At 40.8% G+C, this 27150-nt stretch overlaps 1 protein-coding gene across 1 annotated transcript in view; it reads left to right on the forward strand.

Annotated features, from left to right (window-relative positions):
• AOAH (acyloxyacyl hydrolase) overlaps positions 1 to 27150 on the forward strand; it is a 165975-nt gene that overhangs the window by 105225 nt on the left and 33600 nt on the right. The window contains exons 9-11 of the mRNA XM_073630511.1: positions 4982 to 5030; positions 6015 to 6063; positions 15241 to 15335. Of these exons, the coding sequence (XP_073486612.1) occupies positions 4982 to 5030; positions 6015 to 6063; positions 15241 to 15335 (193 nt within the window). The remainder of the gene's footprint in view (positions 1 to 4981; positions 5031 to 6014; positions 6064 to 15240; positions 15336 to 27150) is intronic.

The raw sequence follows: 27150 nt of genomic DNA on the forward strand, positions 1-27150 counted from the left end.
TCTTTCCCTTTTATCTCTCTCTATCCTGATTCCTTGTTTTTTTCCCCCATCTCTCTCTCTAGCCACCTTTCTTGTTCTTTCTCCTATTCTTTCTCTCCCTTTTTCTTTGTTCCCCCCCCCCCCTCTTTTCCTTTCCCTTCCATGTATTCTCTATTTTTATTCCTTCTCTTACTCCTTGGTGGGAGGAAAGGGATTAGTGGCAGTGCTGGTGTGGGGTGGGATCAGCCAACTTAGGTGCTCTTGATGAAGGTCATCTGCTGATCTGAGAACTGCAGTGGGGACTTTTAATGGCAACTCTAATTACAGGTAGCGTTACTCACTGCAACTCCGACTTCACGGTGTCTCCAGCATTGTGGTGTCTCGCAGCAGTGACACCTATGCCGAAATCAGGAAATAGGGTCTCCCCAGCCCCTCCCACTTCACATTCCTCACCAGTCAGCTGACCTCTAGTCTCTGCCCCCCAGCCATGCCGTGAACTGAATGGGCAGCTGCGAAGAGACTGAGTGGGCGGCCGTGGGCTCCAGGAACAGCCCAGCTAGGGGGCAACAGGCTCCAGGGACAGCCCTGATGAGCTGCCGCGAAAAGGCTGGGAGAGCGGTGCGGGCTTCAGGAACAACCCAGGATTCAGTGACCCCTGGAAAATCATCATTTGACCCCCGAGGGGGTCCCGACCCCCAGGTTGAGAACCACTGGATTAGAGGATGAAAAAGCTAGATACTCAGTAAGTGATTAAATCAGCTGATGAAAGTGCTTAAAACTGAGGGTTTAATATCACTTTAATGTTTGCCATGTGTGAACCTTTAATTATTTATAGTAGCTTTTTATATATAAATGTGAATAAACACCAGCTTTATCCTGGCATCTGAAGTACTGCATAACTACAAGTAATAGCTACACATAAAAGAATAAGAAAAATCATGATTAGCTAAAAATTTAGGCGAGCATTTACCTGTATAACCTATGATTTTTGCCCTTATTATGTACAACATCTGCTATACTTTTATGTAACAGTGGATCTTACCTTCTCTGCTGCCATTGTGTCCTGAGGATAAAGCATCCTCCAAACAAGATTTGTTCTTTGTTTTCCTATAGAAATAAACAGCATGATTCAGAAAGATATGAGAATTTGAACAATTTTAGCTCTTTGTATGAAGCTGACAAAACAATGTGAATTATGTGCTTTACAGCTGTACGGTATATAAAAAGATTGGACTTACATTTAAGATTTCACTGAATGAAAAGAAACTTAGATAAATATATCCATCCAGCTAAAATTCAGAGTCATTTCTTGTTTTCTCCATTGTATGAAAACAACATCAGGAAATTATTTCTGTGCTGAAACTTATGGTTTAGTGACCTAGGACTGTCATAAAGAGAATATTGGTTAGTAAGGCATCTGTCTTTCCTTGTTTGGTTCACACAATACATGGATTCACCCTGATTCCCTTCAAGTCTCCCCCGTAAATTGGTGTCTGGGTGCATCATGGGTGGGGGAGAGACTGTTTCGTCATAGGCAGACGTTCTCAGCACCTCATAGGCGTTCTCGTCAGCCTATGACGAAACGCGTTTGGGAGGGACGTGCTGACGTCACCACGCTGCCTCACAGAGGACGGGAGTTTGTTTGTATGCCGGCCGGCGTTGCGATTTTTTATCCTACTACATTGTAAGTTTTTTTCTCTATGCGCAATAAATAGTTTGTACATATTACACTATTTGCCATCATTCTTTATATGCATGTATTGCGGAGCACGAGTCATGGATGGTCCAATGGATCCTTGCAACCCCATGTCAGGAAGCCGGTCCTGTGAATAAAACCATTTGCCATAAAGAGCCTGCTGTCTAGTAAGCAGGTCTTGTATGCGGTTTGCAGCACCTCGGTTTTTTCCTTTCTTCTGGTTTTTTGCTGACTAATTATATGCTCCAATCTATATTGTATCTGGTAAGCGGCCTCAGATCTGCACCTTGGTATTCCTTTACCTCTTTTGCTAAATTAGTTATATGCCTCAATTTCAATTAAATCTGGTAAGCGGCCTCAGATCCCTTCCTTTTCATCTATCATCTGGTGTTTTATCACATGCCTTTTTGGTGTTATTTCTGGTAAGCGGCTTTTTTGGATTTTTTGCACTAGCCCTTTATATACGAGGTTTTTGTATTTGGTGTCACTCACCTCATTGTCCCTTTTTGGGCCTATGGCACTAGATATTGTATGAGATTTATCACTGGTGGAGTGTCATTTTTATTTTTATTTTTAAATACCTATCCATGTCAGTATTACGCTATGTTATTTAAAACTTTTTTTGGGTTCAACCTTCGTGGATCCGATCCGGTCTGTGAGTGATTTCTGTCCAGGACGCATCCGGAAAGGTTCCCCAAAGGCCCAGGCTGGGTTTATAGCCACCTGTCTTATTTGGCTTGCTATCTGGTAAGCATTCCATCCTATAGGAAGTGTGATACCTGAACATTAGCTATTGATCATTTACAACAACTATTTTTTCATCATTCAATTTAATTATTATATCGGTGTTGGACATTTATTAAAAGGACTATTTTTTCACCAATTATTTGATTGATCATCATTATTATCATTTTTTAAGCGCGGCTTTTTTGTTTATTTCATTTATTTAAAATCAGCGCCATTGGCAGCCGAGTAAACCGGAAGTGACGCCGCGAGGTCACTTCCAGGATTTTACATTTTTCAAGCCATGAACGCAAATATGCGTACGGTCGGCCCGAAGGTGTTAAACCACATAGTGCTTGTGCTGTGTCATTTGTCCCTTTCTATGCTGTAAAATACCTGGTTGGTCCTGCCTATTCCTGTATCTAAAAAGGCGTAAATAAAGTGCGCTACGGAATCCGCAAATAGAATATGGTAGTGGTGTTTTAAGGAATGTCCTGGAGTTGAAGGAGAAATGAGCTGCCTCTACAGAAATACTACCAATTAAGTGGAGCACGGAATTAATTTAAGGAAGTGTAGAAGTGGCGTTATTTCTCTTGAGATATATAAAAGAGATCTTTTTGGAATATTTTACTGGATCTTAATGGAAGAACTTCCCATACATGATGAATCAAGCCTAGAAAAGGGGGGTGAACGTACTACACCCTCTATCTCTCCCGGTTGTAAGCGAAGAAGGAGAGAGAGGGTGAATTAGAAAAATAAAATAGAAAAATAAAATAGAAAAATAGACAACATCTTGATGACGAAACGCGTAGAGCATCATTGCATCACTTCCGAACACAGCGCCGATTTGTGTTATATCTTCCTGCATGCATATTACATTGTAAATGTGAGTACAGCTTCAAATTTTCATACAAATTAAGCCTTTTTAAACAATATTATACTATGGGCATTACTCTTTCCCTTATGTAACAGCGTGGTGGGAAAGCCAGGATAACGGCCCTTGGATTGCCCAGCAGATCTCCAGAGAGCTGCACAGTGGCTCACACTGTGAAGGCATAATACCCCCCAGGGGGTAGTGTCATCTGGTGAGTGCAATCATACTACCAATACGGATATCACCTGGCACCACTGTCACTTTGAAAGGAAAAATCAGCACCAGCTTTCTGAGCACAAGTCACTTTATTCACTTATGGACTAATTCACTAATGATCTAATGTCCGCAATAACTCTTTTTACTGTATGAATTAATTTATTAATAATTTAGTGTTTGCAATAGATTTATTCACTGTATAAAATGATTTATAGGTGATTTAGTGTTTGCAACTAATCTCACTGATTGGTCTCTGGATTATGGTAATATACAGGGACACATACCATATTGTACATTTAATTTTTTGATTTTCTTTACTACACCTACCATTACCATCACGACTTGATTTGTTTATTTATTAATAGCACATTGGATTTTTTACATACCGTATAACAAACATTCACATAGTGTGTGGCATTTTTGATTAACGAACTTCAGGGGGTGTAGCACCAGGGAGGACACCCCATTTGAGCCTCAGCAATTTTCATCACATACACATTTTTTATCACTCACCTACAGAGGGTGCAACACTAGCATGTAAATAAGCTATATTTGAATATATTTAATATACCTAGAGAACATCAGACAGAGGGTGTAACATAGGTTTATTCAGCACAGCAGGTGCAATTTACTTACAAGGTGATCTTATAGCATAATTTTATTTTCTATTTTATTTTTCTAATTCACCCTCTCTCTCCTTCTTGGCTTACAACCGGAAGAGACAGAGGTAGTACGTTCACCCCTGTTTTCTAGGCTTGATTCATCATGTATGGGAAGTTCTTCCATTAAGATCCAGTAAAATACCTAAAAAAGATCTCTTTTATATATCTCAAGAGAAATAGCAATTGGTCATGTAAAGGTTTTGGACAATCATCATCATTGTTCACCTTTGTTTTATCCAGAGATAAACCTGAACCATAATTTCGCAACCTCTTTTTGCCATTGGCATAAACTTGTAGAAAATTGTGCATGATTATGCAAACATCCCTAAGAAATATTCTGGTGGTCTGATTGTGCATTCATGGCCATCATGCTCTTATATTTATGAGCAGTTATCTAGTATTGTGAACTGTTTTATAGTCCCTTGCTTCCTGATTTATAATGTTTTACCTGTTTATTACTATAGTCATAAACTGACACCTTTGTCTCTCTAAATCTAAAACAGACTTTAATATTGCAAAATGTATCTTGCTTTATCAAGCTGACGTTGTCTTACCATACTAATCACCATGATAATTAGAGTTACACAAAAAAAGTTTTGCTTTCTTTTTTTTTTCTTGTTGAATTTTGTAATTTGGATGACAAGACATGAGCAATCCACTCTAGCAACAGATGTTCAGATTTTATATGAGTTTATTATGTTAATCAAAACACAATACATTGGTGATTGGAATACATAGCACCTTAGTAACAGCAATGATTTGCATCTCTTGGGAAAGGGGAGCTGTAAAAATGAATGTAGTTAACAGATCTATGTTCATATTTTCATTCAGACCTGAAGACTGGGATGCTCTGTATGATTCAAATTGCAACGGAATTTCGGTATGTATAATTTAATCTCCCAATATAACTTAAATCAGAAGTAAAGTATTTCGCAAATACAGTTAAGAGTTATTTTTCATGCAGTTGTCAGAAAAACCTAGACATAACAGAAATTATTTAAAACCTTCAAAGTAATTGGTTTTGATGAGTTTTTTTTTACTTTTTTGTTATGTCATATGCCTCTATAATAATATTATATATTCAAATTTATAGTTGCAATAGGGGCAATCCTCATAGCCTTAATTTCTGTACTCTTTGCAGTTCTACAACATCCCTTTTTATGAACTGGCGCTCAGAATTGAACTATGCCCTATGAGGTGTTATTATTGCTTTATACAGGAGGGGCAGGATTATTTTTCTCCCCTTGTCTCCGACATCTAGGACTACTTTTTTAATACAAGAAAACATCTTGCTTGCTCTATAACCTGTTGGTTAACACTGAATGTATAAAGTTATATATATATATATATATATATATATATATATATATATATATATATAATCTTGCCCCTGTATAAAGCAATAATAAGACCTCATAGGGCAGAGTTCTATTTTGAGCGCCAGTTCACATGATCTACCAGGACACCAAGATCCTTCTTCATCTTTGGCTCAATCAGGTGTACTTCTCCTCAATTGTATTATAGATGCATGTTTTTAGTCCCCAAGTTTATAACCAAATGCAGACAGTGTGCCAAATTAGGAGGAGTAACTGTGTCCATGCAGCTGTTGCATCCATATAGATATACGTGGACTACCCACATGCAACAACTGGCAGCTCCAGCCGCACAAACAATGGCCAACTCACAGTGATTGGGCTTCAGCTACTGCATGAGCGAGGCCTAAATCAATAACAACTGGGAACTTTATGCAAAAATACTTGCAACAAAAATGTGTTAGTGTAAATGAAAATACTCTAGTTTTATTGTAAGATACAATTCAGTGGAACATTGGTAAAATATTTATCTTTTCACCTTTTCTCTAAAGGGCTTTGATCCAGAAGATGGAGTCCCATATGAGAAAAAATTCTGTGAAGGTACTAATTATGCATTTCCTCTTTTTACTGTTTTGTGTGATGCACACATATGGGCACATTCACAAATTGAGCCTGGCATATTAGAGTTAGTATTCATAACCTATATGCTATCATAACACATTTAGCATTTTTTTTTATCTGAACAACTTTGCAGGAACTTTTGTTGCAAATTTGGTACCTTTTGGGCAAATGTGGAACTAGGTACTGGTAGTTAAATTGCCAAACTATGCTTAATACAGATCCAACTTCATTACATGCTACTATTTAAGTATCAGCCCCTGCCTGTGGGTATCCCTTTACGTATCCCTTACAGTGAGTGCCTAACCTGTTACAAAGATTATTCTATTTACAAGTAGTCAACCAATGTAGTTACTACAGCTTAGTAGAAACTGCAAAAATACAATGGGGTTGATTTACTAAAACTGGAGAGTGCAAAATCTCGCGCAGCTGTGCATGGTAGCCAGTCAGCTTCTAACTTCAGCTTGTTCAATTAAGCTTTGACAAAAAAACCTGGAAGCTGATTGGTTTCTATGCAGAGCTGCACCAGATTTTGCACTCTCCAGTTTTAGTAAATCAACCGCAATGTGTTTTGACAGTCTGGCTATCTCTTTGCTCAAAAACAGAACAATATTATGCTGTTCTTGCCTCCTGATAACCTATTGTAGTCATTCTTTATCTTATTAGTGTATAGTCAGTTTAAGATCTTCAGAATTAGAGTAACTTGTCAGGTACCTATAGCTATAAGATGATTCTTAGCCAGAAAGTGAGAGAATTCATATGACTATCTGCATAGACCTCCATTCAGTTATTTAGCACATAAGCATACCTCTGCACACCACATAGTTATACTACTTCCTAAAGGTTCAGCTTTCCTGCTTCCTAGGTTGCCTCCCTGCTAACTGAATAGCCGTGATCACGCTAATTAATTGACTAGAGACATAATGGTGGCATAAGATGCTGCAAAACATAACCATGAAACACGAGTTTCACCTGCCTAGCAGGACATTTTAACAGATTTTTGTAAATCCAATATTTGTTGTAAAGAATCTGTATTCCTTTAGTAGATTACAACTGGCCAGCAAACATATATATCTTAACTGTGTGTTTAGCTGTTTACCAAGAGTTCTGATCTCATACGATTTGAAAATTAAACATTGCTTAATACTTAGTGGTCAAATCCCACTTCCAGTGTCAACTCCCATCCAATACCAATGGTTAGCCTAAATTGGTCAAATGTTAGAAGAATTAATAAATATTTCATTTTATTAACAAAACTATCATTTGATTGTTCACTGTTGAAATCACACATGATTGAGCTGCCAATGCATGAACAGTCTACAATACACAGATCCAGAGGTGTGGTGTTTTATTTCTGAATATTTTTAGTACAAAACCAACCAGGTCAATGATAAAGTTGGACATTGAAGCAACAGGCTTCTGTGCGGACTTCATTATTTCATTCACTCTCACATTCACACACTGGCCTCACTATCTACTACAAAATGAAAAAAGATCATCATATAGAGGTTGAAATATACAGTATCTCACAAATAGTGAGTTCCTTCCTCACATTTTTTGTAAATATTTTATTATATCTTTTCATGTGACAACACTGAAGAAATTACACTTTATTACAAAGTAAAGCAGTGAGTGTACAGCTTGTATAACAGTGTAATTTTGCTGTCCCCTCAAAAGAACACACAGCCATTATTGTCTAAACCGCTGGCAAAAAAAGTGAGTGCACCCCTAAGTGAAAATGTCCAAATTGGGCCCAATTAGCCATTTTCCCTCCCCGATGTCATGTGACTTGTTAGTGTTACATGGTCTCAGGTGTGAATGGGGAGCAGGTGTGTTAAATTTGGTGTTGTCGCTCTCACTCTCTCATACTGGTCACTGGAAGTTTAACATGGCACCTCATGGCAAAAAACTCTCTGAGGATCTGAAAAAAAGAATTGTTGCTCTACATAAAGGTGGCCTAGACCATACAGGTTCCACTCAGAACAGGACTCGCCATTGTCCACCAAAGAAGTGTACATGCTCAGCGTCATATCCAGTGGTTGTCTTTGGGAAATAGACATATGAGTGCTGCTAGCATTACTGCAGAGGTTGAAGGGGTGGGGGGTCAGCATGTCAGTGCTCAGACCATACGCCGCACACTGCATCAAATTGGTCTGCATGGCTGTCATCCCAGAAGGAAGCCTCTTCTAAAGATAATGCACAAGAAAGCCCGCAAACAGTTTGCTGAAGACAAGCAGACTAAGGACATGGATTACTGGAACCATGTCCTGTGGTCTGATGAGACCAAGATAAACTTATTTGGTTCAGATGGTGTCAAGCGTGTGTGTCGGCAACCAGGTGAGGAGTACAAAGACAAGTGTGCCTTGCCTACAGTCAAGCATGGTGGTGGGAGTGTCATGGTCTGGAGCTGCATGAGTGCTGCCAGCACTAGGGAGCTACAGTAAATTGAGGGAACCTTGAATGCCGACATGTACTGTGACATACTGAAGCAGAGCATGATCCCTTCAGAGACTGGGCCGCAGGGCAGTATTCCAACATGATAACGACCCCAAACACACCTCCAAGATGACCACTGCCTTGCTAAAGAAGCTGAGGGAAAAGGTGATGGACTGGCCAAGCATGTCTCCAGACCTAAACCCTATTGAGCATCTCTGGGGCATCCTCAAATGAAAGGTAGGGGAAAGCAAGGTCTCTAAGATCCACCAGCCCTGTGATGTCATCATGGAGGAGCGGAAGAGGACTCCAGTGGCAACCTGTGAAGCTCTGGTGAACTCCATGCCCAAGAGGGTTAAGGCAGTGCTTCAACATAATGGTGGCCACACAAAATATTGACACTTTGGGCTCAATTTGGACATTTTCACTTAGGGGTGTACTCACTTTTGTTGCCAGCGGTTTAGACATTAATGGCTGTGTGTTGAGTTATTTTGAGGGGACAGCACATTTACACTGTTATACAAGCTGTACACTCACTACTACTACTACTACTACTACTACTCACTACACACATTGTAGCAAAGTGTCGTTTCTTCAGTGTTGTCACATGAAAAGATATAATAAAATATTTACAAAAATGTGAGGGGTGTACTCACTTTTCTGAGATACTATATATCCCTGTATGTTTCAACCGAAACTTTGCATTTCTCTAGTTAATATTAGAGGAAGTAAGGACCATCATTTTGGAGGATGATATGTCAGAAAGAGGAAGCCCTGAGTTTGCCTGGAGTTTTTTTTTTCCATTTTGGAGGATGATATGTTAGAAAGAGGAAGCCCTGAGTTTGCCTGGAGTTTTTTTTCAATTTTGGAGGATGATATGTTAGAAAGAGGAAGCCCTGGGTTTGCCTTGAGTTTTTTTTTTTCAGAGACAAAAAAAAAAATTATAACTCGTGTAGAATAAAATTTCTCTGTATAAGGTATTGAAAAAAAAAACTGTGATTGAGATTAGTGTTTCCTTATGTATGTGAAGTATGCTTATAAATTTCAGCATAATCTATGAGTAACATATACCCAAGTTATAAAGCTCATAACAGGACTAATTATACATTTCCTGCCCATGATAGGCACACTGGACACATTTTAAAATGGCATTTATGTTACATCATTCACTATATTGGACTAATACTAAATATAGTGCAGGAAAGAGGAGCAGTTTTTCCCCACTTTAGGGATATGGGCATATGGGCACTAAAAGGAGACTTAGCATTTGGCATTTGTAGTTAATGTTGGCTCTAGGAAGGGAAATATCATTCCATTAACATGTACAGGATTTTAGTTGCACACTCATATGGATGTGGAACTGGTTACAAGTCCACAGGACTCCTAAAACTATTTTCCCTGGGATGGGTGGCCACTGGGGTGGGATAGGTGGCCACTTACTACGCAATGATTCACAAGTCTGTTTCCCTGCAGGAACTCTCTTTTTGGGGCCCATTAACTATTAGCCTTTGACATCAATGCTTTGGTAGGGTGGATCTCATTTAACATATAGTACATTGATAGATTGTTATATATATATATATATATATATATATATATATATATATATATATATATATATATATATATATATAAATAATTAAAAAATTTAAAAAAGGTCAACTTTAAAGTTTCAGCACTATGGTGCCCAGTTTCAGTACTGTGGAAAGTTCTGGCCAACACTTAGGCCTGGTTCACACCTATGCAGGTTGAAGTTTGCATATTCCAGGTGCATTTTGCGTTTTTCAATACAGGTTTTTGATCCATTGAAGTCTATGGAACCAAAAACCAGGAAAAAGTTCCTGGCCCTTTCCATAAAATGCACAGATGTGAATGTGATCCATAGGAAACCATGTTAAATGGATTGTATTGTGTTTCTGCAAAACTGAAAACGCACTAAAAAATGCATAGGTGTGATCATCTTTGAGCTTGCTGGAACTTAGACCGAGTGGAACTGGACTAAGTGGTGAGTTGAAACAACAGAGTTAGTGGAACTGGACTAAGTGGTGAGTTAAAAAAACAGAGTTGAAAACAAGAGGTTATAAGAGGGGTCAAGTACCTGTTTAGGGTGAGTGTGTACCTGTGTATTGTAAGTACGTAAGTGCTGCGAGTGCACGTGGGCTGTATTGAGTATTAGTGTCAGGTAGTACCTGTGTATTGTGAGTACCTGAGTGTTGTCTGAGTAGTGTGTGTGAATCGTTAGTACTTGTGTATTGTGTGTGTGGGTCTGCGAGTGTGCGTTGGTCTGCGAGTGCACGTTGGTCAGCGAGTGCACGTGGGTCTGCGAGTGCACGTTGGTCAGCGAGTGCACGTGGGTCTGCGAGTGCACGTTGGTCAGCGAGTGCACGTTGGTCAGCGAGTGCACATGGGTCTGCAAGTGCACGTAAGTCTGTAAGTTCACATTGGTCAGCGAGTGCATGTTGGTCTGCGAGTACCTGTGAATTGTCTTGTTGAGTACCTGTTTATTATCTTGTTCAGTATTAGTGTCAGGAAGCTAGTTGTTAGGTAATTTGGATAGGGTATAATCCCCAATCCTCATTAAATTGGTAGATACGATGCCCGGTGGGTGTGGAGATGCGACTTGGTGTACATCTTGCGGCATGTATGCGTTTCTTGATCATCCGATTGAGGGCGAATACTGCTGTGCAAAATGTCAGCATATTGTATTCTCAGGAATACTACCGGTACATCGAGCCACAGCAGAAAGGCAGAGGGAGATTAGGGAAGTAAACAAGTGGCTAAGGAACTGGTGTAGTAGGGAGAGGTTTGGGTTCCTGGAGGACTGGGCTGACTACTCAGTCGATCACCAGTACTATAGGAGGGACGGACTGCACCTAAATGAGGAGGGTGCAGATCAGCTGGGAGTAAAAATGGCCAAAAATCTAGAGGGGTTTTTAAACTAGGCGACAGGGGGGAGGACCCAGAGGTAGAGATAGTCAGAGTGGAACATATTCCAGAGGGTAGTATTGGGGGCATTAGTGGTAGGTTGACTAAAGCACATAAACCCAAAGTAAGTATAGTAACAAGTCCTAGTTGCAATCTCAGAACACCCAATAAGAAGATAGTATGCAACTGGTCTAAACTACGTGGCATGTTCACCAATGCTAGGAGCCTGGCGGACAAGATGGGTGAACTAGAGATACTGTTGTACCTGGAGGATTTGGATTTTGTGGGAATTTCAGAGACCTGGTTCAACAGCTCTCATGATTGGCTGGCAACCATTCAAGGGTATACCCTTTATCGCAGGGATAGAGAGGGTAAAAAAGGGGGAGGGGTATGCCTATATATCAAGACTAATATACAAGTGAATGTGAGAGATTACATTACTAAGGGAGCTAGAGAGGAGGTGGAATCCTTATGGGTAGAGCTCCAAAGGGATGAAGCTAAGGGGAAAATAATACTGGGAGTATGCTATAGACCCCCTAACCTGAGGGAGGAGGGGGAGACGGATCTCTTATCACAAGTTGGATTACCAGCAAGGATAGGAAGTGCTATCATAATGGGGGATTTTAATTATCCAGACATAGACTGGGCGGAGGGAACCACGCATTCGTCTAAGGCTCGCCAGTTACTAAATGTCTTGCAGGACAATTTCATGGTTCAGATGGTAGACGCACCAACTAGAAAAAAAGGGTTACTGGATCTACTGATTACCGAAAATACAGACCTGATCACGGATGTGGAAATACGTGGCAATTTAGGAAACAGCGATCAAAGGCAATTGGCTTCAGTATAAATCACATAAATAGGAAACATAAGGTGAATACAAGGACACTGAATTTTAAAAGAGCCAACTTCCCTAAACTACGAACCTTAATGGAAGGCATGAATTGGGATAAAATCTTAGGAACAAAGAACAAGGGGGAGAGATGGGTTTGCTTTAAGAGCATATTAAATAAGGGTATTAGCCAATGCATCCCATTGGGTAATAAATTTAAAAGAGCGAACAAAAGTCCTGGATGGCTTAACTCCAATGTAAAAATGAATTTAAAAGCAAAGGAGAAGGCCTTCAAAAAATACAAGGTTGAGGGATCATCATACGCATTCAGACTTTATAAAGAATGCAACAAGAAATGTAAGGGTACAATTAGGGCGGCTGAGATAGAACACAAAAGACACATAGCAGAGGAGAGCAAAAATTCCCAAGAAATTCTTTAACTATGTAAACCGTAAAAAAAGGAGGACAGACCATATTGGTCCCATAAAGAATGAGGAAGGACATCGGGTTACAAAGGATGGGGAGGTGGTGAAGGTATTCACAAGGGAATCGGGGGGCTTTAGTAACCAAAACCGCAGTGTTTATCCTTTTGACACATCACAGGAAGCACCTCCATGGTTAACAGAGGACAGAATTAAAGTTAGACTTGGGAAACTTAACATTAATAAATCCCCGGGACCAGATGGCTTGAATTCGAGGGTACTTAGGGAACTCAGTCAAGTAATTGCCAGACCATTGTTCCTAATTTTTACTGACAGTCTACTGACTGGAATGGTACCAGCTGATTGGAGAAAAGCCAATGTAGCACCAATATTTAAAAAGGGCCCAAAATACATCCCTGGGAATTAGAAGCCGGTTAGCCTAACATCAATAGTATGCAAGCTTTTGGAGGGGATGATAAGGGACTATATACAAGATTTTAGTAATGCGAATGGTATCATTAGCAGTAATCAGCATAGATTCATGAAGAATCTTTCTTGCCAAACCAATCTATTAACCTTCTATGAGGAGGTGAGTTGCCATCTAGATAAAGGAAGGCCCGTAGACGTGGTGTATCTGGATTTTGCAAAAGCATTTGACACAGTTCCCCATAAACTTTTACTGTACAAAATAAGGTCCGTTGGCATGGACCATGAAAACTGGCTACAAGGGCGAGTTCAGAGGGTGTTGATAAATGGGGAGTACTCAGAATGGTCAGGGGAGGGTAGTGGGGTCCCCCAGGGTTCTGTGCTGGGACCAATCCTATTTATTTTGTTCATAAACGACCTGGAGGATGGGGTAAACAGTTCAGTCTCTGTATTTGCAGACAATACTAAGCTAAGCAGGGCAAGAACTTCTCCGCAGGATGTGGAAACCTTGCAAAAAGATCTGAACAAATTAATGGGGTGGGCAACTACATGGCAAATAAGGTTTAATGAAGAAAAATGTAAAATAATGCATTTGGGTGACAAAAATATGAATGCAATCTATACACTGGGGGGAGAACCTCTGGGGGAATCTAGGATAGAAAAGGACCTGGGGGTCCTAGTAGATGATAGGCTCAGCAATGGCATGCAATGCCAAGCTGCTGCTAACAAAGCACACAGAATATTGGCATGCATTAAAAGGGGATTCATTCCAGAGATAAAACGATAATTCTCTTGCTCTACAAGACTCTGGTCCGGCCGCACCTAGAGTATGCTGTCAGGTTCTGGGCACCAGTCCTCAGGAGGGATGTACTGGAAATGGAGCAAGTACAAAGAAGGGCAACAAAGCTAATAAAGGGTCTGGAGGATATTAATTATGAGTAAAGGTTGAGCACTGAAATTATTCTTTCTGGAGAAGAGACGCTTGAGAGGGGATATGATTTCAATTTACAAATACCATACTGGTGACGCCACAATAGGGATAAAACTTTTTTGCGGAAGGGAATTTAACAAGACACGTGGCCACTCATTAAAATTAGAGGAAAAGAGGTTTAACCTTAGACTACGTAGAGGGTTCTTTACTGTAAAAGTGGCAAGGATGTGGAATTCCCTTCCACAGGCGGTGGTTTCAGCGGGGAGCATCGATAGTTTCAAACAGCTATTAGATAAGCACCTGAACGACCACAACATACAGGGATATACAATATAATAATGACATATAATCACACACATAGTTTGGACTTGATGGACTTGTGTCTTTTTTCAACCTCTCCTACTATGTAACTATGTAACCAGGCCTTATACAATCACCAGATGCTTGTCTAGTGTCTAATTTTTGCATTTGCTGACATTTTACAAGCATTCGCTATATTTATTATATGGTAAATGTATGGGAAATGCCAACAAATGTATTATAAAACATTCAGCAGCAATGCTTTATAAATATCCACATTTTAAAATACTTACTATTTCTTGAAAACTCACAAAAATCAGTACAAGAATAGATTTCATCAAATGTAATTTCTTTAAAAAATTATCAGTGAGTGAACAGCAGTAATTTCTTTTAGAATTGTTTAATCGGTCATTTTCAGCAAATCAGTCTTTGGTTCTGACCATCTGTGCTTTGAAAAGTAGCATGTAACTTTTAGAATATAATTGTCCTGCGCTTTAAACGGTTGTCTATATTGATAACATTTTTTTTACAAACAACCATTTACAGAAAATGATTTTCCATTAAACTGATAAATCATTTCAACTCATATCTCCCAGTTCTGTTGCTTGTCGGTGATTGCTTTGTATCAAGACTGTTGCAAGTGCTGATTACTTGAATCTTTCATTACGCTTTCATTAAAAAAGTATTACATGTTCTGAAAAAACAGCTCATCGCTGGCCAGCAAAAATGCTTAGCCACAAGATAGAATTAAATTAGATAAATTAGAAAAATGTTGTGGAGGTGGGGAATTAATAACAAAATATGCATATGCATATAATTCTGCTTATTAAAAGATAGGGCATTGTACTCTGCATGATGTCTCTATGTGACTTGTCTTATGGGTTTTTTAGGTACAGATGCAATGGGTATTGTAGTGTTAGGAGACTCAGCATCAGCCCACTTCCACATCCCTCCTGAGTGGGTTACACCTGCTCAGTTTTCAAAGGTAAGTAAACATTTATTTTGAGTATCTCTCTAATGACGATATATTTGCAACTTTTTATAGTAATACCAGCTGACATGTATTATATAACATAAATAATCATTATAATCCAGGAACATTTATACTAATGGACCACTTAGAGTAAGGTCTAAGGAATGTCGGATAGAAGACTCATGAGATGAAACAAAAATACAGAGCAGTCAACCATATTATTTAGCACATTTATGCATCAACAGGCAGCCTCTCATCATTATCACATATTTTCACTTTCCTGTACACACAGGGAAATATCTTCACTCTCCAGTGACCCCGTTTGCTCATTGAGAGTTTTCAACCAATTACAGTATGTTCCAAGTCCAGATTCTTTCTGGTCACATTGCAGGATGAAGAGGAAGTCCTATGGAGCTAGTTTAACCACTTGAGCTCCAGACGATTTTACTCCCTTTATGACCAGGCCATTTTTTGCAGTTTGGCACTATGCTACTTTAACTGGTGGTTGCTCGGTCATGCAATGCTGTACGCAAACAAAATTTATAGAATGTTTTTTTTCCCACAAATTGAGCTTTCTTTTGGTGGTATTTGATCACCATTGAGTTTTTTATTTTTTTGCGATGTAAACGAAAAAAGACAGAAAATTATGGGGAAAAAAAATATATATTTTCTACTTAATGTAGAAATGTAAATTTCTTCATAAATTTTGGCCAAAATGTATGCTGCTACATGTCTTTGGTAAAAAAAAAAATCCCAAGTGTATATTGTTTGGTTTGCATGAAAGCTATAGCACCTACAAACTATGGTATATATACTGGAATTCTTTTTTTTATACTACTAATGGCGGTGATCAGCGACTTATAATGGGACTGCGGTGGGCAATCTGACACTAAGGGGAACTGATTAACTGCCACTGACATCACCAGTGACACGAATACAGTCATCAGTGCTAATAATATTATACACTGTCTCTGTATTAGCAACACTGGTAGGGAAGGGGTCAACATCTAGGGTGATCAAGGGGTTAAATTTGTGCCTAATGCCCCGTACACGCGATCAGCAATTCCGTCAGAAAAAACTTAGATGGTTTTTCCGACGGGATTCCGCTCAAGCTTGCCTTGCATACACACGGTCATAAAAAAGTTCACTGAACTTTCGACCGTCAAGAACGCGGTGACGTACAACACTATGGCGAGCCGAGAAAATGAAGTTCAATGCTTCCGAGCATGCGTAGAATTGTTTCCGAGCATGCGTGATTTTTGCGCGTCCGAATTGCATACAGACAAACACATTTTTGGACAGGAACTTTTTCTGACAGAAAAATAGAGAACCCGCTCTCAATCTTTTGCTGGCTGGAATTCTGCCAGCAAAAATCCGACCAAAAGCTCTCATCGGACTTTTGCTGGCAGAATTTCTGATTGTGTGTATGGGGCATTACTATGTGTAATGTGTGTAAAGTGTACTGCTTTTACTAGCAGCTCTAATTTATCATCCCTGCTTTGTCAACACTGGGCAGTGATTGCACATAGCTGATCAGCAGGTCCCACTTGTGAATCACTCACTGGGAGTTGCTGACAGACTTCCGCTGTATACAGTCATAGCGGGTGTTGGCTGGGCCAAACAGGACGTGACGTACTGGTACATCACTGTACCTGTGCAGGCCGCCCATCCGCAGTACATTGCGGGCGGGCTGTCCACAAGTGGTTAACCACTTCAGCCCCCTTAACCACTTCAGCCCCGTAAGGATTTGCCCCCTACCTAAACAGTCCATTTTTTGCGATACAGAACTGCATCGCTTTAACTGACAATTGCGCGGTCATGCGACACTGTACCCAAACAAAATTTATATCCTTTTTTCCCCACAAATAGAGCTTTCTTTTGGTGGTATTTGATCATCTCTGCTGTTTGTATTTTTTGCGCTATAAACAAAAAAAGAGCGACAATTTTGCAAAAAACACAATATTTTGTTGTTTTTGCTACAATAAATATCCCCCAATTTAAAAAAAAAATAAAAATTTTTTTGCTCAGTTTAGGCCGATATGTATTCTTCTACATATTTTTGGTAAAAAAAAATTGCAATAAGTGTATATTGATTGGTTTGCGCAAAAGTTATAGAGTCTACAAAATAGGTGACAGATGTATGTAATTTTTATTATTATTTTTTTTTTTACTAGTAATGGCGGCGATCTGTTATTTTTATCATGACTGCGACATTGCGGCGGAGAGATCGGACACTTTTGACACTATTTTGGGACCATTGACATTTATACAGCGGTCAGAGCTAAAAATGGCCACTGATTACTGTATAAATGACATTGGCAGGGAAGGGGTTAACACTAGGGGGCGATCAAGGAGTTAACTGCTTTCCCCAGGTGTGTTCTAACTGTAGGGGGGATGGGACTGACTAGGGGAGGAGAGAGATCGGTGTTCATACTTAGTATGAACACATGATTTGTCTCTTCCCCCTGAGAGAACCGGGATTTGTGTGTTTAAACACACAGATCCCGGTTCTCGCTCTGTCACGAGCGATCGCGGGTGCCTGGCGGTCATTGCATGCGCATCACTCCTGGGACATGCGGTGGCGCATGCACCTGCTGCGTCATCTTTAAGGAGCGCAGTACAACTGCGGCGGCTGGTAGGCTAGATGTTAATGACCAGGCCATTTTTTGCGATACGGCACTGCATCGCTTTAACTGACAACTGCGCGGTCATGCGTCGCTGTACCCATTTGGTGGTATTTGATCGCCTCTGCGGCTTGTATTTTTTGCGCTATAGACAATTTTAAAAAAAAAAATTCTTTTTGCTATAATACATATCCAAAAACAAAATATAAAAAACTAATTTATTCATCAGTTTAGGCCGATATAAATTCTTCTACATATTTTTGGTAAAAAAAAAATTGCAATAGGTGTGTATTGATTGGTTTGCGCAAAAGTTATGGTGTCTACAAACTACAGGATAGATTTGGGGACTTTTTTTTTAAATTATTGTTTTTTCTGGTAATGGTAACAATCTGCGATTTTTAGCGGGACTGCGACATTACGGTGGACAAATCTGACCCCAAATGACACTTTTTGGGGACCAGTGACATTATTACATTGATCAGTGCTATAAAAATGCTCTAAATCAATGTAAAAATGACACTGGCAGGGAAGGGTTTAACACTAAGGGGCGATCAAGGGCTTAAGTGTGTTCCCTAGGTGTGTTCTAACTGTAGGGGGGATGGGCTGCCTTGGACATGACAGAGATCACGGTTCACAATCACTGGGAACAGAAGATCTCTGTCATGTCATTAGGCAGAACGGGGAATCGCCTTGTTTACATAGGCAGCTCCCCGTTCTCTCTTTATACACAGCGATCACGGGTCGCCGGCGAACATTGAGTCCGCGGGTCCCACAGCACATGCACACCCGCGCCCGCTATCCTCCTTACATGGACCGACAAACAGGTATGTCGGTTCACGCAGGAGAGCTGACCTGCCGCAGTAAATGTACGTGAGATGGTCGGCAAGTGGTTAATTTCTACTTACATTCTGCATCGGCACTTTGTTTAGAACTTGGAGAACAGCCTATAGAAGGCCAGCCCAGCGCACATTCATGGGAATTTATCAAACCGGAAGCAGACAGAATCTGGGGCGGCTGTGCATAGTAACCAATCAGTGTCTATCTTTCATTTTCAAATCTTAAAGTGGATGTAAACCCACTCTCATCCTTTCTAAACTACTGCCCTAGTGGTTAAATATAAATATATACCTGCCTCCTGCATGTATCCTTACCTGTCAAACGTCGCCCCTCTGTCTGTTATGAGACCCGAAAAACTCCCCGCCCACCTTTACGCTCCCCTTGTCAACATGCATTTTCTCCTGTGTATTTCTTACACTGAACTTCTGCTATGATCACTAACATCCAGTCAAAACCCAGAAAAGTCACCGCATGACTTCAGCATGCCCAATCATGCTGAGGTGTGGAGCTGCCAATCCTGGGAGAGCTGGAGAAGAAAGTAGTAAGTACACAGAATGCCTCTCTCAGACTTGTGCATGAGATATGTAAATCAGCTGTCACTCACAGCAAGGGGGAGAAACTGAATCCTATTTCTCTGTCTGTCTGTTTTTATCTCACTGAAAAAAGATAAGAGGACTGCTCAGAGCTGGATTAACTCTTTGTGGCAAGACTGGGCACATATGACATGAAATCCTATACTGTACAAGGTGCAAGCCTTAATTAAAACATTTTTTTTTTCTGGGTTTACATCCATTTTAAGGTGGAGGGGCGTTAGCACAGCTGCTCCAGACACTGTCTGCTTCCATTTTAGGCCCCTATCACACGATCGGACCATTCAGGTCCGCCTATCAGTTTTGATGGCCGACCTGAACGGGCGCTCCATGTTAGCTTATGGAGCGACGGATGCCAGCGGAGACATGTCCGCTGACATCCGACCCGGTCCGATCCGCTGAAAGCAGACGGATGGCCCTACCTCCAGATCCGTCGCTGGCGGATCGGGTGAGATCGGATGAAAACGGACATGCTGTCCGTTTTCATCCGATCCCTCCATAGGTAGCAGCGGCGCCTGATAAGCCCCTCTCAGTGAGCAGAGAGGGACCTGTCATCCGCCGGCTCAGCAGAGATCAACGGAGAGGTCTCCTGCTGAGCCGGCGGACCGAGGCGGGCTCCGTGGAAACGGAGTCCGCCTCATGTGAATGAGGCCTTAAGAAAATCCCCTCATTGTATGAACAAAAGGCATTGCTTGAAAATACAGCCACATGACAGAATAACTTCACTGATATTTTTTAACAGAAAGTTTGCTTTTCCCTAGTATATCAATGTGATCTATTTATTAAGGTGTATGAAACAAAGACTGCCATTGTTTCCCACAGAAACCAGTCAGGTTCTTTGTTTAATTTTCCACCTTGCACTGAAAAATTTCAGTTGGAAGCTAATTTATGGCAGGGTGGCTCTTTCAGGTATGTTTTCAAATACCTGGTGGCAAAATTCATAAGAACTAGTTTAACATGTTTTTCAGAACTTTTCTGTAAAATAAAAAGGGTAAAATGTTATTGGTTGCAACAAGCAAAATTCTGCAGTTTTTTTTAAAGTAGGCTGTTTATGGTATGAAGGAAGTCCTTTGTTAAAGTTCAAACCTAGTCAAGTAATTATTCAGCATTATCCACCACACCTATGTGAGTTTGTTGGCCTTCCAATTCCAAGACAATGAGCATTATATGGGGTGTCCTCTCCCCATCACCTATAACAGCCTAAGGCTTTCACAATAGTTTGAATTTGTGCATTTTCACCCAAAGAGCATTTGTGAAGTCAGGTACTGATGTTGGAAGAGAGCACCTGGTTCAAAAATCGGCATGCCAGTTGATCCCAAAGGTGTTCTGTAGGGTTGCGTTCAGAGCTCTGTGCAGGCTACTGAAGTTCTTACACACCAAACTTGTCAAACCATTTCTCTATGGACCTGGATTTCTTCATGGGGCACAGTTATTATGAAAAAGGGCCTTTTCCAAAATGCACAATTGAAAAAAATGTTTTGGTATGTTGTAGCATGAACAGTGCCCCTCACTGGAAACACCTGACCAGTCTCCCTGCACAAGAGAGAGCAACAGTGATTGCTCTTTAACCACTTGCCCCTGGAAGGTTACACCCTTCATAACCAGGCCATTTTTTGTGATACAGCACTGCATTATTTTAACTGTTAATTGCGCTGTCATGCAACGCTGTACCCAAATAAAATTTGTGTCCTTTTTTACCCACAAATAGAGCTTTCTTTTGGTGGTATTTGATGACCTCTGCGGTTTTTATTTTTTGAGCTATAAACAAAAAAAGGCCGACAATTTTGAAAAAAAACAACAATATTTTTTACATTCTGCTATAAAACCTATCCATTAAAAGAATTGAAAAAAGTCAAATTTCTTCATCAAGTTAGGCCAATATGTATTCTGCTACATGTTTTTGGTAAAAAAAAAATCCTAATAAGCGTTTATTGATTGGTTTGTGCAAAAGTTATAGTGTCTACAAACTATGGGATAGATTTATGGAAATTTTTTTTTCTTTTTTTACTAGTAATGGCAGCGATCAGCGACTTATAGCAGGACTGCGATATTGTGGCGAACAAATCAGACACTAAGTGACACTTTTTGGAGACCAGTGACACTAATACAGTAATCCGTGCTAAAAATATACACACTGGCAGGGAAGTGGTCAAAGGGTTAAATGTGTTCCTAGGTAGTGCTTACTAACTGTGTGGGAGGTGCTTGTACTTTGGGAAGGCAGGGATCCGTGTTCCTGCTTAGCAGAAACACAGGATCACAGCCTTCCCACAGCCTTCCCTTGTCACAGAATGGTAATCTGCCTTGTTTTGCCGTTCTGCCTGTCTTCCAAACGGTCAGTGGGTCCCTGCGGACATCATCCAATCACAGCGGGTCGCCGGCGGCACGCATACACGCCCCAGACCTGAAAGTGCAGGATCACATACAAGTACGTGATTCTGCACAGGGGTATACGGTCGGCAAGCGATCAATACAGGAAACTCCTCCGCAGCTGCAAAGTTTCAAACTGGATTATTGCACAGATCTGAGGGAAATGCACTAAGCAACACCAAAAGTCAAGAAAGAATACACATGACTCTTGTATTTAACTACTTACAGACTGGAAGATTCTCTCCCTTAACGACCAGACCATTTTTTGCGATACGGCACTGCGTTGCTTTAACTGACAATTGCACGGTCATGCGACGCTGTACCCAAACAAAATTGACGTCCAATATTTTTTACTTTTTGCTATAATAAATATCTAAAAATAAAAGAAAAATGTCTTCATCAGTTTAGGCCAATATGTATTCTTGTACATGTTTTTGGTAAAAAAAATCGCAATAAGTGCAAATTGATTGTTTTTTCTCAAAAGTTATAGCATCTACAAAATAGGGGATAGATTTATGGCCTTTTTTTTTTCACTAGTAATGGCGGCGATCTGCAATTTTTAGCGGGACTGCGACAATGTGGTGGACAGATCGGACACCTTTGACACTTTTTTGGGAATGCACTGATTACTGTGTAAATGTCACTGGCAGGGAAGGGGTTAAACACTAGGGGTGATCAAGGGGTTAAATGTGTTCCCTGGGAGGTGTTTCTAACTGTGGGGGGAGGCGACTGACTGGAGGAGGAGAGAGGTCGCTATTTCTAATCACTAGGAACAGCAGATCTCTCTCTACTCCCCTGTCAGAAAGGGGATCTGTCTGTTTACATTGACAGATCCCCGTTCTGGCTCTCTTTCCCACGATCACGGGTGGCTGGCTGACATCGCGGCCGTGCGCATTGGGTGCCCCGCTGCACAGCGGATGCGCGCACGCCTGCTATGGCTCTCAATGGAGCTAACTTACCAGTACTGCGATTTGCAAGAACGAGCCGACCGTCTGTTCGGCAAGGGGTTAAACAATAAGTATGGAGTTCACCTTTCACTCTATTACTCACCATAGGATTTGTAATTCTGCCTGCCAGGCAGCACAGCCAAGTCTCGCTCTCTGAGACCTATCTGCACATTACACTAAAGAAAAACCTAGCAAGCTCCCAGTGATAAAAGGAACGCACTATGTGGTATAGTCAAGCCTGGTTCCCCTTGGCAGTCTGAGCCATGCTGTGCACGTTTAAATAATTTTTTTGAATTAATCCATTACTAAATATTTTTTTTATTTGTACCTTCAGCTTTACAGCCCTTTTAAAACATGAAATAAATGTCTCGCTGCAAGGCAAGCAATTAACACTTTCTTGTCCCGCTGCCTGTGCTGTCAAATTTCAGTTGGTTGAAAAGAGAAGCTTGCTTAAAGATCTTCTGCTTTCATTGCTTTATGCAGTGTTGTATGCAGGAACCCCCACTGCCCTGTTCTCTTTCACCAGCGTCTTCATCACTACAGGACATAGGGGCTTGAGAAAGAAACCACAATGCACAGTAGGAGATTAGGCAACCAACACACTCAGCGACACAGGCAGCAGGACTAGAAAGCATTTGTTTGCTTTGAAAGAAGAACTTTAATTTTGTGTTTTAAATATAGCAGCAAAATCACTTCAAAAAAATTGAAATCAAAAATCACTTTAAAACGAAAAAAATGTAATATATTGTAGCTTACCAGTCCTTGGATATGGTGATAGCATCAGTTTCCTTTTCCCAAGCTTTCTTCCTATTATTTTCACCTGCTCACCCCAAGACAGGAATTATGTTACCATTACGCCACCACCATCCCCACAACATAGTGGGAGAGGTTCTGTAGTCCGCAGAGAGCTGGGTACAAGTAGAGGAAGTGATCAACCCAAGTTTTCTGGCACTTTTCGAGTTACTTTATAACGAAACACTTTCAGTACTATAATGTATTCAACAAACTATAAGGACATACCTCCCAACCTTTTGAGATGGGAATGAGGGACACCTATCAGCAAAAGTATGCAGGCATAGGACACACCCCCCTGGCATGCCCCCCAATGAGTTGAATTAATCCCCGAGCGTTTCACATGCTTAAACGTGTTACATGCGTTTACAAGCAACAAGCTTTTTGTCTGCTAAAACACTGCTGCCAGGAGGAAAGACGGCTAGAAAAGAGGGCCAAACGTACAAAAAAATCTGCTTGTTTGTGATTAGCAATTTCCTTCAGGAACCAAGGATTCAGCATGCCCTTCACATGCAGCTTTCCAGAATAGGTGGAATATAGCCAAATGAAATTCATTCCAAGTACGCAAGCCCTACAGATCCAATACCATATATAAGGATACAAAGCATAAACAAGATCTTCATAGGATTAAACCATATTAAAAATCTCATTCTTTATTATAAAATTACATGTACAATGAGCAAGAGCATCAAACAGCTCTGTATTGACATAAAAACACGAGATTCCTACATCAAAGATGGCCACCAGGAGGCACGCACGTGCACACCAAACTCTGGCCGACCGGTTTCGTCAAAGGTGACGTCAACAGACGCTGCAATTTCTACTGACGCATAGAGGGAGTATCCTTGCCACCTCAAATCTCATTGCAGAGAGTAATGATCAAGGTGGATTACATTACATTATCAAGGCGCAAAAACGGAAATAAAAAAATTAATGTGAATAATGTTGCCAGCCAACCGTGTCCATCGCCATGACAACAAAAACACCGGCTATTACCATATAATGCCCCCTAATGGTCAAATCCAAACCTCAGAAAATGACAGAAAACTATTCGGTAAAAAATTAATAAGAGAAAAAACTAAAAAATTAAATATCGGCATTGATGCTCATTCAATGCTATACAGAATATATACCATTAAACATTTCATAGAAATGTACACTTAAAAAAAACTTTGACCGGCATCGTTATTCACATTGATTTACCTCTATTTCGGTTTTTCCGCCTTGATCACTTTTCTCTGCAATAAGATTTGAAGCGGCAAGGATCCTCCCTGCTTCAGTATAAATGGCAGCAGCTGACGCATGCTCCCAGAACCCCTGGGGGTGTCACCTTTGATGAAACCAGGCGGAGTTTGAAAACACATCACCGAGCATGTGAGCCCCCTGGTGGTCATCTTTGTTGTAGGAATCTCGTGTTTTTACACCAATACAGTGCTGTTCAATGCTCTTGCTCAGTGTAAGTGCAACTTTAAAATACAGAATGAGTTTTTATTATGGTTTTATACTATGGGGATCTTTTTTTAGCTTTGTATTCATACATATGATATTGTATCCTATGGTCTTATATGCTTGGAATTAGTTTTGTTTGGCTATATTCCGTCTACTCTGAAAAACTCCATGTGAAGGGAATGCTGGGCTCATCCTTGGTTAAGACAACAGTAAAGTTAGCCCAATTTTTTTTTTATATTGTGAAAGATAATGTGCGCCCGCACATGGAATGGCGACAAACTTTTACCCCTAAAAATCTCCATAGGCGACATTTAAAAATTTCTACAGGTTACCAGTTTTGAGTTACAGAGGAGGTCTAGGGCTAGAATTATTGCTCTCGCTCTAACGATCATGGCAATACTTCACATGTGTGGTTTGAACATCGTTTTCATATGCGGACGCGTCTTATGTATGCGCTTGCTTCTGTGTGCGAGCTCAGCGGGACGGGCGCTTTCAATTTCACTGGTCTATGGGAATGTTTGACCATTCTTCCAGAAGCGCATTTGTGATGTCAGGCACTGATGTGGATGAGAAGGCCTGGCTCACAGTCTCTGCTCTAATTCATCCCAAAGGCGTTCAATCAGGTTGAGGTCAGGCCAGTAAAGTTCCTCCATCCCAAACTCGCTCATCCATATCTTTATTGACCTTGCTTTGTGCGCAGGTCCAAATCATTTGGTGGAGGAGGATTATGGTGTGGGGTTGTTTTTCAGGGGTTGGGCTTGGCCCTTTAGTTCTAGTTAAGGGAACTCTTAAGGTGTCAGTATACCAAGACATTTTAGACAATTTCATGCTCCCAACTTTGTGGGTTCCAACATGACTGCGAACCAGTGCACAGACAAGGTCCATAAAGACATGGATGAGCGAGTTTGTTGTATAGGAATTTGACTGGCCTGCACAGAGTCCGGACCTCACCCTGATATAACACCTTTGGGATGAATTAAAGTGGAGACTGCGAGTCAGGCCATATCGTCCACATCAGTGCCTGACCTTATAAATGCGCTTATGAAAGAATGGTCAAATATTCCCATAGACACACTCCTAAACTTGTGGACAGCCTTCTCAGAAGAGTTGAACGATGCTCAATTAGTACTAAGGGACCCAAAGTGTGCCAAGAAAATATCCCCCACACCATTACACCACCACCAGCCTGAACTGTTGATACAAGGAAGGATGGATCCATGCTTACATGTTGTTTACGCCAAATTCTGACCCTACCATCTGAATGTTGCAGCTGAAATCAAGACCCAGCAGACCAGGCAACGTTTTTCCAATCTTCTATTGTCCAATTTTGGTCAGCCTGTGCGAATTGTAGCCTCAACTTCCTGTTCTTAGCTGACAGGAGTGGCAGCTGGTGTAGTCTGTTGCTGCTGTAGCCCATCTGCTTCAAGGTTCGATGTGTTGTGCATTCAGAGATGATATTCTGCAGACCTTGCTTGTAATAAGTGGTTATTGCTGCCTTTCTATTATCTTGAACCAGTCTGCCTATTCTCCTCTGACCTCTGACCTCAACAAGGCATTTTTGTCCACACAACTGCCGCTCACTGGATATTTTCTCTTTTTCGGCCCATTCTCTGTAAACCCTAGAGATGGTTGTGCGTGAGAATCCCAGTAGATCAGCAGTTTTTGAAATACTCAGACCAGCCTGTCTGGCATCAATAATCATGCCACATTCAAAGTCACTTAAATCTTCTTTCTTCCCCATTCTGATGCTCAGTTTGAACTTCAGCAAGTCATCTTCACCACGTCTAGATGCCTAAATGCTTTGGGTTGCAGCCCTATGACTGATTAGCAATTTGTGTTACCAAGCAATTAAACAGGTGTACCTAATAGTGTACATATTGTGACATTATGAAAGGCGAGGTGATCGATGAACGTTATGTTTCACCTCACATGCGTTCATTTGTAGGACTGGAGCAAAGAATTGCTCTTGGCCTGGGACTCAGGAAGCCAAAAACCTGAGAGAGCTGTTTATGTGAAGTTTGCTTTTGTAAGAGAAAAGATTTGCATTATCTTTGTTTTGTGGGTGACTGGGAGAAGTCCATCACCTGTGAGTTTAGGAACCTGCAAGTGTTTAGTTAGTGCCTGGATGGCGAGGATTTATTTTCTGTTTTTGTTTGTGTCATTTTCATGCAACCTTTTAAAATAAAACTGACTACAAGTCAGATTTTTAAGAAAACCTGCC

The sequence above is a fragment of the Aquarana catesbeiana genome, linkage group LG05 (assembly GCF_042186555.1).
Source record: "Aquarana catesbeiana isolate 2022-GZ linkage group LG05, ASM4218655v1, whole genome shotgun sequence".
NCBI lineage: Eukaryota > Metazoa > Chordata > Amphibia > Anura > Ranidae > Aquarana > Aquarana catesbeiana.